Raw genomic sequence first — 17,501 nt, forward strand, 5'->3', positions numbered from 1 at the left:
GGGGGCTGTGACCCACAAACTGGGAGAATGGCTCCAGCAGATTCTGGGTACAACATCTGAGGTCTCAGTCCAGAAGAGCGCAGTCCTACAAGGACAGCTAAGATACTGAGCAGAACCCTCAAACTCCCAGGCCTCTGGTAGGTGACCCGAGCTTGAGAAAGACACACCACCAACCCCCATTTTTTTTGGTGTATATATGTATATATATGTGTGTGTTTGTGTATATATATATATATATATATATATGTATGTATATACATACATGTGTATGTTTATATGTACATGTATGTGTACATAGGAATAGTTTAATGAACATTTTAGTAATGAACATTGAATGTAAACATATCTTTTTTTGTTTACAAGAAACCTCTACAGGGTACCTTTTAAAGTGATCCTTATGAACAAATTCCATTTGCAGACCTAAACCAACAATGAATGAATCCTATTAACCAGTCTTTAGTGTGTAATCCTCTGTGCTGCACTGGGTGACATGTTACTTCATTACAATAAACAAACACACTATTGTTTATTTTGGCTTAATCCCATATACACCATCCTGCTTCTGGTAATACTAACAAAAACACCAAATTTGGATTAATCTGCATCTGACGATAGTCCTCAACAAATTTCCTCTTGCCTGAGCAACATTTGATAGAAACTACAGTGTGCAGCTGTTTTTAGGGAGTTACTGAATTACTGAAACATTAACATTTTCAGTAGGCGTGGGGGCATAAAAAAGCTGCCATTACAGTTAGAATATTTCAACCTGTTTCTGACAAAAGTGAACTTTTTTCAAATGTTTTCTAACATTAGCTTAATTTTCCTTGATTATCCTCTCTTGTTTCAAGATGCAAGCACTTATTTCTGGACAATTCTCAAACACTATTGATAACTACTGGACTACTAGGTTGAATATATATATATATATATTTTTATAATTTTTTGACAGAACTTGGTTAATAAAACAGAGTATATTGCAGTTATTGTTATTATTAAACTTTATATCATATTTGTTATTCTTAATTTATTAGTTTTGTCAATATGTCACTTAGTTGACTGTAAAGATAGCCATGATTTGGAATTGTATTTACTAATTTCTATCAGTATCCTCTTTTCTTCTTACTTTTGGCTCTGTTATGAGTGTCATTTTCTCTGTTTCTCACTGAAACAATAAAGAACTAGTGACTCACATTTGTGACAGGTAGCTCCAGAGTAGCTGGTCCCTGAACAGTCACAGGAGAAGGAGCTCCAGGACTGCCAACACCGACCTCCATGTTCACACAGGTTAGGAAGACACCTGCGACAGAGATCAGTGTTTTTTTTATAATCTTCACCTGTTTGTTCATCTTCATAGTAGTTTTAGGTGTAAACACATAGAGCCCAAGCTGACCAATTACAGTTGTTGTGGTCACCATGTGGTGTCTCCACCATAGCCCGAACGTGTAGTTACTTTTTATAAGGAAGACTTTGCAGAAGTACACATCGCACATAGCACATCTACATGTGTGACCTCTTAACACACAAATATGAATACAGCTTAATGCAGAAAAATAAACTGAAACAAGAACAAACACTTGCACTCACATGTTGTAACTCACTCATACACTTTGTAAAGTGGCGTCTGCTAATTAATGTAATTATAATGCAACAATGTCAAAAAAAAAAAGTCAAAGGAGGAGATTTTAAACATTACAAATATACTTCTTTGGACACATTTTCTTCAAATCATTTTTGATGCCCGAAACAGAATTACTGATTATCTGACAAACATAACCAGTTATTTATTAATGCACTGCCATAAGTCCAGTTGCCCGCAAAAAAGATATGTGGTCAGTATGTCAGTAATGTAGAAGTCACATAAATAAATAATCATATATGTATTGTCAGACCAATTCCCACCACAGTGTCAGTGTAAACTAATACTATTTCACAGATTACTGACAGTGCAGTAGTTTGAAAATAAACAGCAATGCGAATGTTCTACAATATGATGTTTGATTGAGACGTTTAGAACAATATTGCTTAATGGTAGTGATAGTCAACTATCACTAATCTCATTCATTTTTAGTGAGTAATTGTACAACAATTTAGAAATGTGAACAATAGTAGAAACATTGCAGAACACAACACCAGTAAAAGTACAGCCACACAGATAAATTGATAATAGCGATAACTCCATCGGCCCAGTCCATGATGATAAGCCATCAGACACACCTGCTCCCAGTGCGCTACATGATGTTGAGGTTCTTTGACACATCTGCGTTGGACAGCTCATACATCTGGTTTAGCTGCAGTTTAGCAGTTTGATCTGAGTTTTTCTGGAGACAAATGTGTCAGAGCAACATTTAAAGGATAAACAAAGCTTTAGGAAAGGCCAAGAATGTAAATATAACTATAACGAGTATGGTCTAGACCTTCTCTACATGAAAAGTGCCCTGAGATAACCTCTGTTATGATTTGGCGCTATATAAATCGGAATTGAATTGAATGATAATGAAAGAGAATTTCTTGAAAAAAAACAGAAAAAATAAAGCTCACAAAAACCCCTAAGGAGATGTGATGAAATAAAAATGCAGGTACTTCTTTTCTGAGATCTGATCTTTTCATTATCAATTGAGAAAGCTTCCTGCTCTCCACATATGCTTTTTCATTTCCATGTCATTATTAAGACTGGCTTTAAGGAAAAAAAATCTAACAATATCACTGAAGTATTTTCATAGTTTACTCTGTCACTGACTGAACTTGAAAAATCAAAGATGCTGTGGTATTTTTTTTTTCATAAATAACATTATTAATGTCATACCAGAATTTATGTTTACTGGATTTGAACACAAAAAGAACTAAAGGGAAACTCCAGATTCCACTTTTTGATTAATAGTGTCTTCTTCAAGTCTACTCCAGTTTAACATTGTTGCAATCCTTTCAAGCATGCATCTATAGTATCATAAACTTTAATCTCTCAGCCATTAATTGCAGCAGAGAAGGCTAGCTACAACTTGGATAAGGTTGTGGCTGTTGGTTAAATTAGTCAAGCTTTTTTTAGTGTTGTGTTCACAGATGCTCTCACAGGTCAGAGTAGCCAACCCACAGCAGTGCTTTTTTGCCATAAACTGAGTCGTGAAGTTTAAATGGATACAGAGAGAAAAAGAGATTAAGTACCATAAAGGTTAATGTTCTTCTTAACAAAGGCATAAAAGTGTGGTCATGATACTACCAGAGACAGTAAAAGACATGCAAATGACAGGCATGTGTTCTGACTGTTAGGGAATTCTCTATTGGGTTACCAGGTCAGGCATGGGCCTTGAGGTCTCAAATGAAACAGCAGTAAATCTTTCTGAAAGGCACACTGTCTTCTCTCCTTGAGACGCTGGGCAGGTGTCTGAGGTTATTTGGGGAAAACAGAGCCATCCTGATAAAAGTGAAGATCCGTTAATGTAGTAGCCAAGGTCAAAGGAGATGGCTGTTTTTGCCTGCCTAGACACCATAGAATGGGGACTGCTAGAATCAATGGGCATAGCCGGATAACATTGGCTCCAGACCAGGATACATTGTTATACTGAAGGCTACATACAACATGAACTGAACTTACACGGGTAAAGACATTTCCCTGTTTACAGAATAGCGAACCAATAGACTAACTCCAAAGACTGTAGAGACATTGAGTTTGACCATTTCTCAGAGTAAAGTATTTGCAGCATAATCAGTAAGGGTTGAAATACTGAGCACAGGGGACCGAGCTTCAGAATGGAGATGGCATCATGCACATAAACTTGTATTGATAATTTTTCCTTGGCCAAGCTTCAATAAATATTTTCAGCGTAAGACATCTTGGGCTCCTGAACACATTCTTCACTGACGAGCTGGCCAATAATCAGCAAAATCTCCACAACACTGACAACAGTTGATTACAGAACAGGGTGTTGTATGTTCGTCAAAGTATACATCTAATGGCATTTTCTATGGGGTTATTTTTGTCAAACTTCAAACTTGTCAAAACTTCAAACTAAAAAATTCAAACCTTCACAAATGTCTTGAAATTTTGGTTGATAGAAAAAACTAGTTTGTGGATGAATTTGTTTGTCATATATCAAACATTCATAAATAATTAAACTGATGCAGGTATCACATAATGGATATTTGAGGTCGATATTTGAGGTTTTATAAGATTTTGGCTGATGTTTTTTTTTAAAATCATACACGCAAATATAAAATACAAACTGCAAACTTGACTTGAAATTAAAATTGATTTAAAACTAACAACACAAATACAAAAAGAAATAAAAATACTTAAAATGAGAAAATTAAACATGACCCAACTATTTAAAAAGCAGCATATAAAGCTTGAATTTTTTTTAAAATTAGAGCCTCATTAAATACACTTCACGCTACATGACATTCATTTTTCATATTTAATATAGCCTGTCACCAATAACTAATTCATGTTAAAGAATTAATTCATCCAGTGTTGGCATTTCTGTACTGCAATGTCTTGTTAAGTACTGGCTAACATACACACAGCTATATGCTGTTAAAACTGGACAATATTCAAGGCTGTAGTGAATATAAAACATTCAGCATTTTATCTATATGCATATTTGTAATACAGTTATCTCACTTGTACTTTCGTTATGCTTTGTTTGTGTCGTTTGCAATTTTTCCACTTTCGTTACAGGAAAGTCCTTTTATCGTTATTCCAAAACCATGGACATTAATATGCTGCCATAACAGCCTCTGTTCTTCTGATTCCTCCAGATGTTGGGCTGTGGGAATAAGACTACTATCCCATTTCTTCTCATTCAGCCACAAAAGCATTAGTGTTTTTACTTATATTGTTAAAAATCTATTCCTCTAATCATCTAATCAATTTCATTTCTAATCATTGCAAAAAAAAAAAAAATCATGGAGGAAAAAATAAACTCACTTTTTCAGACATGTGGAAGTGTTGACTCTGTGTCAGGAAATAATGATACATCATACAACTGTTTGTAGCTCAGACTGTAAACAGAAAAACATCTCCTTTCAGCATTCTATAATTTCTTCTAGCACATCCCATCCCCTGCGGACAAAGCATGCCAACACACTTGTTGTACAGTCTAGGCAACAGACAGGAGGTAGCTTTAAATCTGAGATGAGAGACAAGCAATCCCCTCAGGGCAGTTTTTTCAAGTAAAAATGTTTGTGTCCTTTCTATAAGTGTTCCAGACAACATGCAGACGCCCATGGACCTTGTAGGTTTGATCCAGCTCAGCTCTGTGCAGGATAATGAGGGACTCATGCCACACAGGACAGGAGCAGCTTGTTAACAGAAACCTCTGCCAGGAAATGTGTTACTGAGCCTCTGCTGCCATATAACTGAATCATTCTGTCAGTGTGCCTGTCTCTCTATTGGACAACATGTCAGTAACTTTAAGCCTTCTCTAGAAAACATGTCACCATCAACAAATTAATAATGCAGAGACAGATAACCCCATGCTGATGTAGAGACTCCAGTTTAACTGTTAAATGTTAGGTGTGTCCTCATCCTCTAAAGGACGTGAACAAAAATGCTTCCTGTTGAAGTTGCTCTTCTACATAACCCTGTGAAGCTGTAATGAAAACTGAGTGAAATTTTGGGTACAGAGACTGAATTTGATATTTGGCAGTCATGGTGAAATAAGGGGACTAAAGCCTGGCATACATGTTTTTTTTTTAATCAATCGTGTATGTTGTGTTGACTAACACTACACATTTTGATGATGAAGGACTTTCTACACTGCCAAATTTTATTACTTTGATGCTCACTTTATACGGATAATTGACCAGCCACAATGTGGAGCTCACACTGAGTGTAAGCACAGAAACCCCAGTCAATTCCATCCATTAACAGTTGCAATAAAGGTTATTCAATTATGCTATCCTCAACGATGCTGACAAAAGCATTACTTTGTGCATTTTTCTCAGCCATAAATTGCTGGGAAGATTCAGACAATGAACCCTATTTCAATAATTTTAATCACAAAAGAGCAACTAGTGCAAAGTTTAGGTCTTGGTCGCACAGACTGAGTGGACGTCTCCAAGTGCACTTGCTATTTTACTTCATGTACAGGTATGTGCAGCAGCAAAAGTGCAAAAGGGATGGGTGAAGTGGAATATAAATTGGGGCTGTGGTGATTAATAAAAATCATCACTCTGAAACAGTTGCGCCAACTACAGTGATGCATGATGACAACAGCTCAACAATAAAGAAACGGCTTCTTCAGGAAATCATATTGCTGACTGGATGGTGCAGAGCAGCACAATGTGGATCTAACTACAAATATCTTAAATGTATAGTCAGCGATTCTAATTCAATATTTTCAAAATTAAAAATTTTTGTGAAATTCTGTGAGTATCTCTTCACATGGCACTAGCTGCTCCTACACAGCCCTTGCTCTGTACATGGGAAACAAACAAAGGGTCTCAGACCAAGCCACACAACACTATACCATTCAGTAATGGGGTGTTCGTGCTCGTGCACGAAGGGAAGAGAAAGAAAGGAGAAGAGGGGAGATAGGGGAAAGGGGGCAGTGGAGCGAGAGATGGTAAACCTGGCACATAATAACATGCTGTACTCCACAAAATAATCCCATTGTCAAGATGGAGAAATGGCCAAGAAACAGAATAGAGTAGAGTAGAAGGTTAGAAGAACAAAACCTGAAACCTGAAAAACCCCAAGTGCTATGATCAGGCAAGGGTGATGAGCAGCGTTAACATTTGTGAGGCAATGGTGGAGATATCTCCAACAGTTGAAAGGCATGAAGACAGATGTGGAGGTTGCTCTGTTTCTGCTTGAAAGGTGTGTAAAACAATAGTTTTGCTATGATTCCCAGAGCTAATACAGACCTGGTAGAAATTATTGGCACCCCTGAATTTTAAGTACAGAATTTAGAATATCTTCAGGAATAAATGCAAATTTACCAATTTTGTATAATCACAATATTTAATAAGATGTCCAAAGTTACTGAACAACAACAACAAAATAAATGCTCTCATATACTGAAATAAAAAATACAGATATAATACAGACAAGCAAGCTCAACACAATTAATATACAATTATTTCACCTTTGATGAATTTAAATTTGTTCCTCAAACAAAAACAAAAAAATAAGACTCACCTGTGTTTAATTTTCAGTGTTTAATATGACTTATTAAACAATAAATTATAGTTTTAATGCATAAAAGGGGGCTGATTGTTTCCAGTTTCTTTTTCACATTGGCAAAGAGAAGAGAGCTGTCTGAGGAAGCACACATCCAGCAGCACAAAAGAATAGTTTAAAAGGGAAAGGTGGACTGTTTAAAACTGGCCAGCAATAAGTCCTGACCTAAATCCCAATGAAAACCTTTTGAGAGAGCTGAAATCTGCCATTGCAAAATGGGACTCCTGCAAACATAAATGAGTTTGAACACATAGCAATGGAAGAGTGGCAGAAACTATCAGCAGACAGGTGCAAGAGGCGTCTAGATGGCTACAAGAAACGCTTAGAGGATGTCATTTTTTCCGAAGGTTCTGCAACCAAATATTATGGAAGGGTGCCAATAATTCTGTCTCGGATACATTTTGTGTTTGTATTATTTCACTATTATGTAAGTCTTGTTCTTTTCAATTTCTTTTGTTATGAAACTAACACTGAAATTTTAAATAAAATATCTTGAGTATACAAAGCTGGTTAATTTGCATTTATTTCCGAAGATATTCTAAATTCTGTACTTAAAATTGAGGGTAGCCAATAATTTCAACCAGGACCGTATATGCTTCCACTGAGGTCTGTTTTTAAGAAATTCAATATCCCTTATAAATGCTATGCTGTCAACATGCATATGTACTTCCCATTGAAACCAAGTGGTACTCTTTGAAGTTATGCTGAGGACATTAAATGTTGGATGACCAAAAAATTTTTTTCTTCAGCTAAATGAAGTAAAACTGAAGTTTTAATTTACCAGTCATCATCAGTTCTGAAGTTCTTGTTATCAGTTTTGATAGTCATCTTTGACTCTTTGACTTGTCATTAGTCGTAGTTTTTTCTACATTAGGTTGATAGCAAATATAAAACCATTTCTTTCTTTTGGAGATCTGGAGACAATTTTACATGCTTTCACTACCTCACATCTCAACTACTACAACTCCCTTTATGTGGAACTCAGTCAGTCTTCCCTGTCTTGGCTGCAGGTGGTGCAAGATGAACAGCAAGACTCCTCAGTGGTACTGAGAAGAGAGTCAGCATCTCCCTTGTAATGGCCCTTGATTTTTTAAAATTACTTAACTGTATCTTTATATTTCTCTGTAAAGCACATTGGTCAACTTGTTTTTAAATATGCTCTATAAATAAATTTGAGTCGACTATTGAGTCTACAGGCTAGCAGCTCTGTGAGGCTGTACTTAGGCTTTGAGCTAAATTGTATGTCGACATACAATAGCAATGCTAACATGTTGATGCTAAGCAGATATAATGTCTACCATATTCACCATCTTAGTTTATCTTGTTAGCATGCTAACATTTGATAATTAGCAATGAGACAAAATCCATCTGAGGCTAAGGGGAATTTCAATAGTTTTAGAGGTCTTCTGTACATGTACGAACAAATCTTAATGAACAAATTTAAAAAGTGAAGTGACTCAATCATGATTGTCACTAACCCAATCAGTAGCTTTTAGCGGTGGAACTCCCCTCACTGGTGACTGATAGCATCAGTTTCAGCTCAGCTGTAATTCACAGTATGTTATACTGTTAAAAGCATATTAAAAGACAGCCAACAAAACGCAAAATCCTATTCTGATAACTCTGTCATAAATAATAAGCTGCTGAGCTATTGCCCTTATGTGCATTGCTTGTATAAGCTAGTTTTGTACTGACCTGAAAGTAACAGCTTTGTCTAGCAAAAGACTTAGGACAAAAGACAGTCAGAATCAGTGCTGAACAATGGGCCATGCTGCATTCATTTACTGGTGTACATACTGAGGTGCCATTCAACTGTGCCATGTTCCCCTACTGTTGTACCTAATAAAGGAAATATATAATGAAGTGATTTTGAATGGCGATGTGACCACAGGAATACAAGACTAGGCCAACACCTACTATAAAAACTGTTGTGGAACTCTGTAAACAGCTATTTTCAGTGGAAAGTAGCTACAGCCTGTTCAAAAGGTCACTAAATGTCGCTAGATGACATAATAGGCTAATTAGCATACTCATATCATCATCACATCGTATTTGCTTTCTGCTTGATGTCAGCAGCTTTCAGCCCTTTACATCTGGGTGCTTCTTTCCTATTCTCAAAGCTCACATATAAAGTATTTTAATACAGCCAAATTCTCAATAAAGCTGTTTTCATTTACATATTTTTTCTGTTTCTATTGTCAGAAATGGTATGAAGATGTTTCCCTAATTCAGAAGTGTAACAAGATCCCATGAACACTCAGTTCAACAACTGATTCTGGGATCCAAATATGATATACTGGTAGTGTCTTTATACACAAGCAAAGGCAGGATGCTGTTCTTGGCCTCATCTGAAGGAGTTTTTGAAATGAAACAGCTTGTTATGACATATTCAGTGCAAAAATGCAGACATAAAATCAATGAATTTGGATGCAACTACTAGGTTCTATCTAAAGTATTTCTGTGAGACCTGTCTTTAGTTTTAGAATTGAGAATGAGAACATAAAAGCAAATTCTTACCTGTCTCTTATGTTGCAGATATCAAATTGCAGCTCATTGTAATTTCCAAACAATCGTTGCTGGACGTGATTGAGATTGACTAGCTGGCTGTTGATGAATATTAGGCGTATGCAGCCCTGGAAGGCCAACGTTGGGTTTTGACAGCCCGCTGTGGGACAGCCTGGGTAGAGATGACACATCATTATCTTGACATACTAGAGAACAGAAACCTTTCAAGAGTTATTCAGATATTATATGTAGGTAGACGAATTAATAAATGTAGTGCAGCCACACTTTGAGCATTCACAGACCTCCAAAGTAGAAGCTGCCTTTGTCTTCCAGTTGTTCCCACTTTTCAATGATGGAGGCTGGCTCATTGTCCAGAGTCAGGGTGATCTGTAGACTTCTGGTGTCGAGACTTACAGAGTGCCACAGTCCATCATTGACTCTGTGACCTAGGGACAGATGGAAGTATTTTACATCAATGAGGATGAAACAGAATAGCTGTCCGCAAAAAAGAGCTTTTTGTACCTTACAGGCTCCATCACAACAGCATTTATAAGAGCAAGATTTTGGTCCAAAATAATTTAATGTCAGTGAGTTCCTTTGATTTTTGGATTAGCTCACAATGGCAAATTAAAGCTTTCACATAGAATTTAAAATGAAATGAATCTTTATGAATTCTCTCGCCGTTAACCCTTCACTTCATTTATCAATCCCGCGTGAGCTTATTTCTACAAATAGAATCAGATTTATGAGTTTCTTCTTGTGCTTGTGAATCTGTGTGCATTTTGAACCACCCCTGACAAGGTGTACCAACAAATCTTTAGAGATACAAAGGTAAACCAATTACTAAATGACAGATTCACAAACCATGTTAACCATATAATAATTAAGAGATTGTAAACTATTGTTCCTGAAAACATTGTAATCTATTGATTGCAATGAAGTAGTACTGTGCTCAACATCTATTTAGTTTTCTGCAAATCTAGTCCAGTGTCCCACTGTAAGTGTAGTCATAACAATTGTGTGCTTTCTCTCTAGAAAACAGTGTTCTTTCTGTATAGAGAAGTAATTATTTCTTCTTTTTTAATTTTCCAACTTTCTCTGCCACAAAGCTGCTATGTTTCCCTTAATAACATATCAGTTAGGTCTATGCAGTACAGTGAGATCTTTGGGAATTTTGCACACCACATCACACATGGTATAACTGCACTTGCTAATAAAAACTAATTGTATGGCAACAACTAAAGTGTGGAAACGGTGGAAATGCTGTAGTACACAACATAAAATACGATAGTGCCTGTAACAATGCAGAATTACATATAAACTGAGATATATGTCCATAAGGTTGTTGCCCCAGTGCATGATTGGAGGTTCACTCCAAACACCTGCCCCCAGGGTACTACAGTATCTTAACTTCTGTGATGTTTCTCATCTGTATCTTTGTCATCTGCTACTTTTGTCCAGAAGAAACTCTAGTCAGGCTGGTGGGACTTTCAGAGACATGTGGCTGACCCTATTTAGCATTCTGGTGTTTGTGTATATGAATGTAAAGGAGCATGTAAGTGCAGAAGCAGATGAATGTAAAATGATAATTGTATCATTGCAGATATATCATTTGTTCATTGTGTGAAATTGTGTGCGCACATATTTAATAAAATCCAATTTTTTGTTCATATAGACAGCTGTGTCATGACACACAAGGTTCTTAATTTTGTTATTAGTGGTGATAGAAATGCTGGAACAAACTACAACAAACTACAAAAATAAGATTTAGTTTGTATTTTAACTGGGATTATTCTTAATGTGTTGTATATCCTGTGTAGCTCTAACAATTAAAAAGCTATGAAAGAAACTCTCATTTAGCCTAGTCAAAAATCTACTTTTTAATTGACATGTTCATGCTTTATTGTTATAGCTATCAATGAGGATGACACCCTGATGGCAGCTAGGAGTAATGATGAGTCACAGCACCATGTTAACAGCTCAGCTCCCATATTACAAAAACAGATTTTTGGGTCTCAATCAGAGCTCATAGGAGACAGAAGGTTTCATGCAGGACGCACATTCATTGAGAGTTATTTTAATTTGTCAAAAATATGGGCTAAGTCAAGTTCATCCCAGCTTTTGGGGGAATTTTTCCCTTTCCCCTGTTCTCTCAGAATAAATTAAAATCCAGTGATGCCTGGCCTCCTCCCAGAAGACAGCGAGAACGTCTGGTATCATTCTCTCCACTTGATTGGCTGTTTCATGGAACAAACAGTGTAGCCATGAGAGAATGCTGGTGAGCACCTTCCCCCTTCACAGCTTGCATTGATATCAAATGAGCTTGAAGTAACAGAACGGTAACTACTAGGCTCTAATGTCTTTTATATTGCATCGGTGATCTGTGTATCCATTGCTCAACTGTCTCAAAAATGAAAATATTTGCTTACAAAACATACATATAAGGTATTATTATAAAATCTGTAACCTTCTGCTGCTTTATATTTTTAGTATCTAGAAATATAATCCTCGTTGAAATTATTGGCATCCCTGAATTTTAAGTATAGAATTTAGAATTTCTTCAGAAATAATTTCAAATTAACCAATTTTGTATAATCAAATTATTTTAATAAAATGTCCCAAGTTACTGAACAACAAAAAAGGGGCTTTCATATAGTGAAATAAATGTACAGGATATAAAATGTATGCTTGACACAATTATTGGCACCTTTTTGATTAATTTAAATTAGTTCATCAAACAAAATAAAAAACAAATAAGACTCACCTGTGCTTAATATCCAGTGTTCACATGACCTGAATTAATTATTGATTAATGACGGTTTTACTGCATAAAAGGGGGCTGATTGTTTCAAGCTTCTTTTTCACAATGGCAAAGACAAGATCTTTTTTTTGAAATGCTATTTTCGAAAAAACAAGACTTCCAAAGGATACGAGGCAATCGCCAAAGATTTTGTGTAAACAGTTTGAAATGTTATCAAGAAGTTTCACAGTCATAAAACTGTTAAAACTTTTCCAGGATATGGTGCTTCTCCGGAGTGGTGGTTTCAGCCTGTACTATATGCTGCACACTAAACCAAGTACGGCTCCATGGGGGAAGGCCAAGGAGGGACACCACTATTTAAAGAAAGGCACAAAAAGGTAAGACTGATGTTTGCAAAAACTTTCATAGATAAGCTACAGTCCTTCTTGGATAATGTTCTATTTACAGATTAAACCAAAGTAAAGCTCCTTGGTAAAGCATAGCTTCAGTTTATTTATAAGCAACAAAATTAAGCTCATAAGGAAAAGAACACTTTACCTACAGTAAAACATGGTAGAGGTTCTATCGTACTGTGGGGCTGCTTTGCTGCCTCTGGTACTGGAGGCATTGAATGTATCAAAGGAATGATGAAATCAGAAGATTACCAGGCCATTTTAGATGAAAATGTGTTACCCAGTGTCAGAAAACTAGGTTTGAGATGGAGGTCTTGGGTCTTTCAGTAGAACACCGATCCAAAGCACACATCCAGCAGCACAAAAGAATGGTTTAAAAGGGAAAGATGGACTGTTTTAAACTGGCCGGCAATACGTCCTGAAATCTGCAATTGCAAAAAGGGACTCCTGTAAACTTGAATGAGTTTGAACGTATAGCAATTGAAGAGTGGCAGAAACTACCAGCAGACAGGTGCAAGAACGTTCTAGATGACGTTTAGATGATGTTTAGAGGCTGTTATTGTTTCCAAAGGTTCTGCAACCAAATATTAGTGAGGGGAGCCAATAATTGTGTCTGGGGACATTTTATTTTTTAATTTTCAATTCAATTCAAGTTTATTTATATAGCGCCAAATCATAACAGAAGTTATCTCAGTGCACTTTTCATATTTAGCAGATTTGGACCATGCTCTTTATAATATTATTTACAGAGACCCAACATTCCCCCATGAGGGGGCACGGAAAAACTCCCTTTTAACAGGTAGAAACCTTGAACAGAACCTGGCTCATGGTGGGCAGCCGTCTGCCTTGACTTGCTGGTATGAGAAAGAAAAAGACACATAGCACAATATAGCTTCCACATAAAGTTGTAGAACAATAATGAGACTAATTATAAAACTAATAATAATAGGGATAATAATAATAATAATCAGAGTAAATATTATAATAATAATGATAATTATAATAATTGAAGCTTTGGGTGTTGAGCAGGATCATGGGGGCAGTAGGTTGTTTGCAGTGACAGATCCAGACTCTGCAGCTCCAGAGGCAGAAATACCTGCAGAAAGCAACAGGAGGAGAGAGGAGAGAGATGAGAAAGCACAAAACTACGGGAGAGAGAAGAAGCCAAGTTAGTAACGAGTATTGACTGGATATGAATGCGTACAGATAGAGAGGAAGAGGCGAAGACAGGAGCTCAGTCCATCATGGGAAGTCCCCACGGTAGTTTAGGTCTATAGCAGCATAACTAGGGGGTGGTTCAAGCCAAGCCTGAGCCACCTGTAATTATAAGCTTTATCAAAAAGGAAGGTTTTGAGCCTACTCTTAAACATGGAGAGGGCGTCTGCCTCTACTGGTTCCACAGTGGAGGAGCATGATAACTGACGGCTTTGACTCCTATTCTACTTTTGGTGACTCTAGGAACCACAACTAAGCCTGCATTCTGGGAGCACAGTGTTCCACCGGGGTAATAGGGCACTGTGAGCAAGTACAAGTACATTTGGGTATCATCTACATAACAATCGAAGTTTATGGAATGTTTCCTAATAATATTGCCTAAAGGAAGCTAATATATATTTATATATATATAAGGTGAATAGAACTGGTCCAAGCAAACAACATTGTGGAACTCCGTGACTAACTTTTGAGTATATGGAGGATTTATCATTAACAAGCATAAACTGAAATTGATCTGATAATAGGATTTAAATCAACTTAGAGCAGTTCCTTTTATGCCAATTAAATGTTCCAGTCTCTGTAATAGGATGTGATGGTCAATTGTGTCAAATGCAGCTAACAAGACAAGTACGGAGACAAGTCCTTTGTCCGATGCAATTAGAAGATCATTTGTAACTTTCAAGTGAAGTAGGGAGAAAATCGCTAAAAGAAGGGAGAGCTAAGAATGCTTAAGCAGAACTAATGTAGTTTTAAATGTACAGCGGGTAATTAAATGCTGTAATGAAGAAATAGCAAAATTAACTGGGTAGAGGCAGAGCAGCAGAACTTGTAAAAGGCACACAAAGGCCGGCAACTGTAGTGACACAATATGCTTACTTCAGCATTTCAGCACCACAAACCATAGCTCAAGCCAAACTTGTCATAATGTTCGTGTTATTTCACTATTATGCAAGTTTTTTTATTTTTTATTTTCTTTGGTTCGGTAACCTTTGACATTGTATTAAAAATATTTTTAATAATACAAAATTGGTTAATTTGCATTTATTTCTAAAGATATTCTAAATTCTGTACTTAAAATTTAGGGGTGCCAATAATTTCAACCAGGACTGTATAATTTATCATTTTTTAGCAAGATGTCTCCCTGTTTTCTGATCTTTACCTGATCTAATTTGCATTTGATGCTGTTTGCATTATGCAAACTCAACACTTCCTCCAAGTTTACCTGCTGTCTTGATAAATTTAGCATAATTTACATTTCTACAACAATGATTCCATTGCAACAACCATCAGAGTTTCTATTCTTAGCACAAAAAACTGTTCTCACTCACCACTTAATTTCAGTCAGCTCTAACCTGCAGTTTTGTTTAACTGTGTCAAGCTCCTGTGTATGCAACTCAACAATTGCTGGACAGATATTTCACATTAAAACCATTATATGGAGGGAGGGCGTTCCATTGAAAAACATAGCTAAGTAGAGGCAATTATTAGAATTATTTTTTCACTAAACATTTTTATCAAACAGGAGCTTGAATAGTTACTCAAGCTCTGCAATTATTTAACTGTTGAGCAAAAACAGTGTTTAATTTACTGTTCTTATAAAACTGCAGAGTGGAACAAACCTCTTAAATGCTTGGTAAGCATCTGCACAGAACAGCTTAAAGGTTATTCGGAAACAACCCCGCTGCACTAAAGTTGCCATTGTTATGAATCAAGTTGTTATGGCTTGGTAGGAGAATGGAGAAGCAAAGGCTGAGAAGTCATTACACTGAATCCATAAAACTGACTGACTAACTTATTAAATTCAATTCATTGTGGATTTTAGAAATTGACACTTTTTATTATTTCCACAACACTATCTTAACTTTTTCTGTTAATACTCTCTTAACAGAAAAAATGGAAGCAGAGAGAAACTGCTAGTCTCGTTCTATCATAGGTGAAAAAAAATCCACTTTACAACAAGCCCACTTCTGTCTGATTTATATGTTGTATCTTGTTATTGAGCAAGAGTAAAAATAGAAATGTAAAAATTAAATGTTGTGGTCTTAGCAGCAGTTATCATTGGAGCCATTTGTTGACTAACAACTGCTGGATGCCGTACCTGAACGCAGCATCTCCGAAGTTCTGAACTCATCACGCCACGTTTGAGCTCTTTCCTAACACTACTGTCAAGTAAACCCAGCTGACTACAGGATGGACTGCAGATGTAGGCAGGGTATCAAACCTTCATACTGTTATTTTTCTACGCCAAAAAACATGCTTGTAGCATAAAAACTGCCTAGCCTACTGAAATGTGGCGGGAAATGCTTGCTCAGATCAATACTCTATTTTACGTCATCTTTGATTTGCCAGCTTCAGATTTAAACGATAATTCCACTGATTGCGTACTGTATTTTATTTAATCTGAGTAGGCTCAACAGTATTTAATATTTGAAAATGTCTGCTTTTTTTGTTAAGGAAAAAAAAAAGGATGGATTAGTGATTAGCTTGCTAGCTAACAAGGCACATCATGTAAATCAGAGAGCTTTGAAGTTGTTGGAAGCTGATTTTTTGTTTTTGTTGTTCTTTTTTTTTTTTTAAACTTTTGATAGAGCTATGCTAGCAGTCTCCCCCTGCTTTCAATCTTTGTGATAAAGAAGGCAACATGCCCTGTGCATGCCCTGTAGTAGAAACATGGAAATGAAACGGATGTCAGCCTCCTCCACCTACTCTGGAAGAAAGAGAACAAGAGGATTTCACAAACTGTCCTGACTGTTCTTTCACATTTTGTAGCTGTATGTGACAACTCTATTATACTTGAGGCTCCAAACTACTGCAACAGATAGCCTTAATATTTAAATTCAGCAACATAGCAGGTAAATTGCACTCAGCACCCTCATGTTTATTTTCCCAGCTGGTCTATTATACTTTTTGAAACAGTTAAGCCTCAGGCATTTGCTGCTTTTTAAGATACACTAGATTAGTTTTGGCCCATCACTTACTGTGTGGACAAGAATTCCAGCTATTTCCTGCCTCAGATAGACAAGTATTACACAGAGACCTTGACTTAATTTAAGAATTTATCTCCTCTGTCTGCTTCATGCTTTGCATTCAAACATGAAGTCCATTGTTCACACAAACTAAGGACAGTTTATCTCCTAATGTGAATTAAATACAATATTTCTCCATGCTGAGTAGCAGGATGAGCCCCTAAATTTGTACCCAAAATGTCCTCAGTAATTACATCTGCTGCAGCCTCAATAATTACCCACCAAGAAGAGGAGGAAAAAACAAGGAATAATAATACTGCTATAATAATGGACATAGTAGATACACAAGATAAAAACCTGGCATAACTTGCAGGGCACTGACACTCCAGAATACCTAAAAAATTATCCTAAACTTCTTTTTAAAACCATTCATCATCTTTTGAACTATAAACCTCTCATAAATTCTTCACCCTCTGTTCCTGACT

General features: G+C 36.5%; 1 protein-coding gene across 1 annotated transcript in view; it reads right to left on the reverse strand.

The window, feature by feature from the left end:
• Positions 1-17,501, reverse strand: part of LOC120801588 (contactin-associated protein-like 5) — a 128,947-nt gene that overhangs the window by 38,047 nt on the left and 73,399 nt on the right. Inside the window, exons 9-11 of the mRNA XM_040148737.1 lie at positions 9,985-10,128; positions 9,695-9,854; positions 1,191-1,297 (exon numbers count right to left, since the gene is read on the reverse strand). Coding sequence (XP_040004671.1) covers positions 1,191-1,297; positions 9,695-9,854; positions 9,985-10,128 — 411 coding nt within the window. The remainder of the gene's footprint in view (positions 1-1,190; positions 1,298-9,694; positions 9,855-9,984; positions 10,129-17,501) is intronic.

Source organism: Xiphias gladius, chromosome 16, assembly GCF_016859285.1.
Source record: "Xiphias gladius isolate SHS-SW01 ecotype Sanya breed wild chromosome 16, ASM1685928v1, whole genome shotgun sequence".
NCBI classification, from domain to species: domain Eukaryota; kingdom Metazoa; phylum Chordata; class Actinopteri; order Istiophoriformes; family Xiphiidae; genus Xiphias; species Xiphias gladius.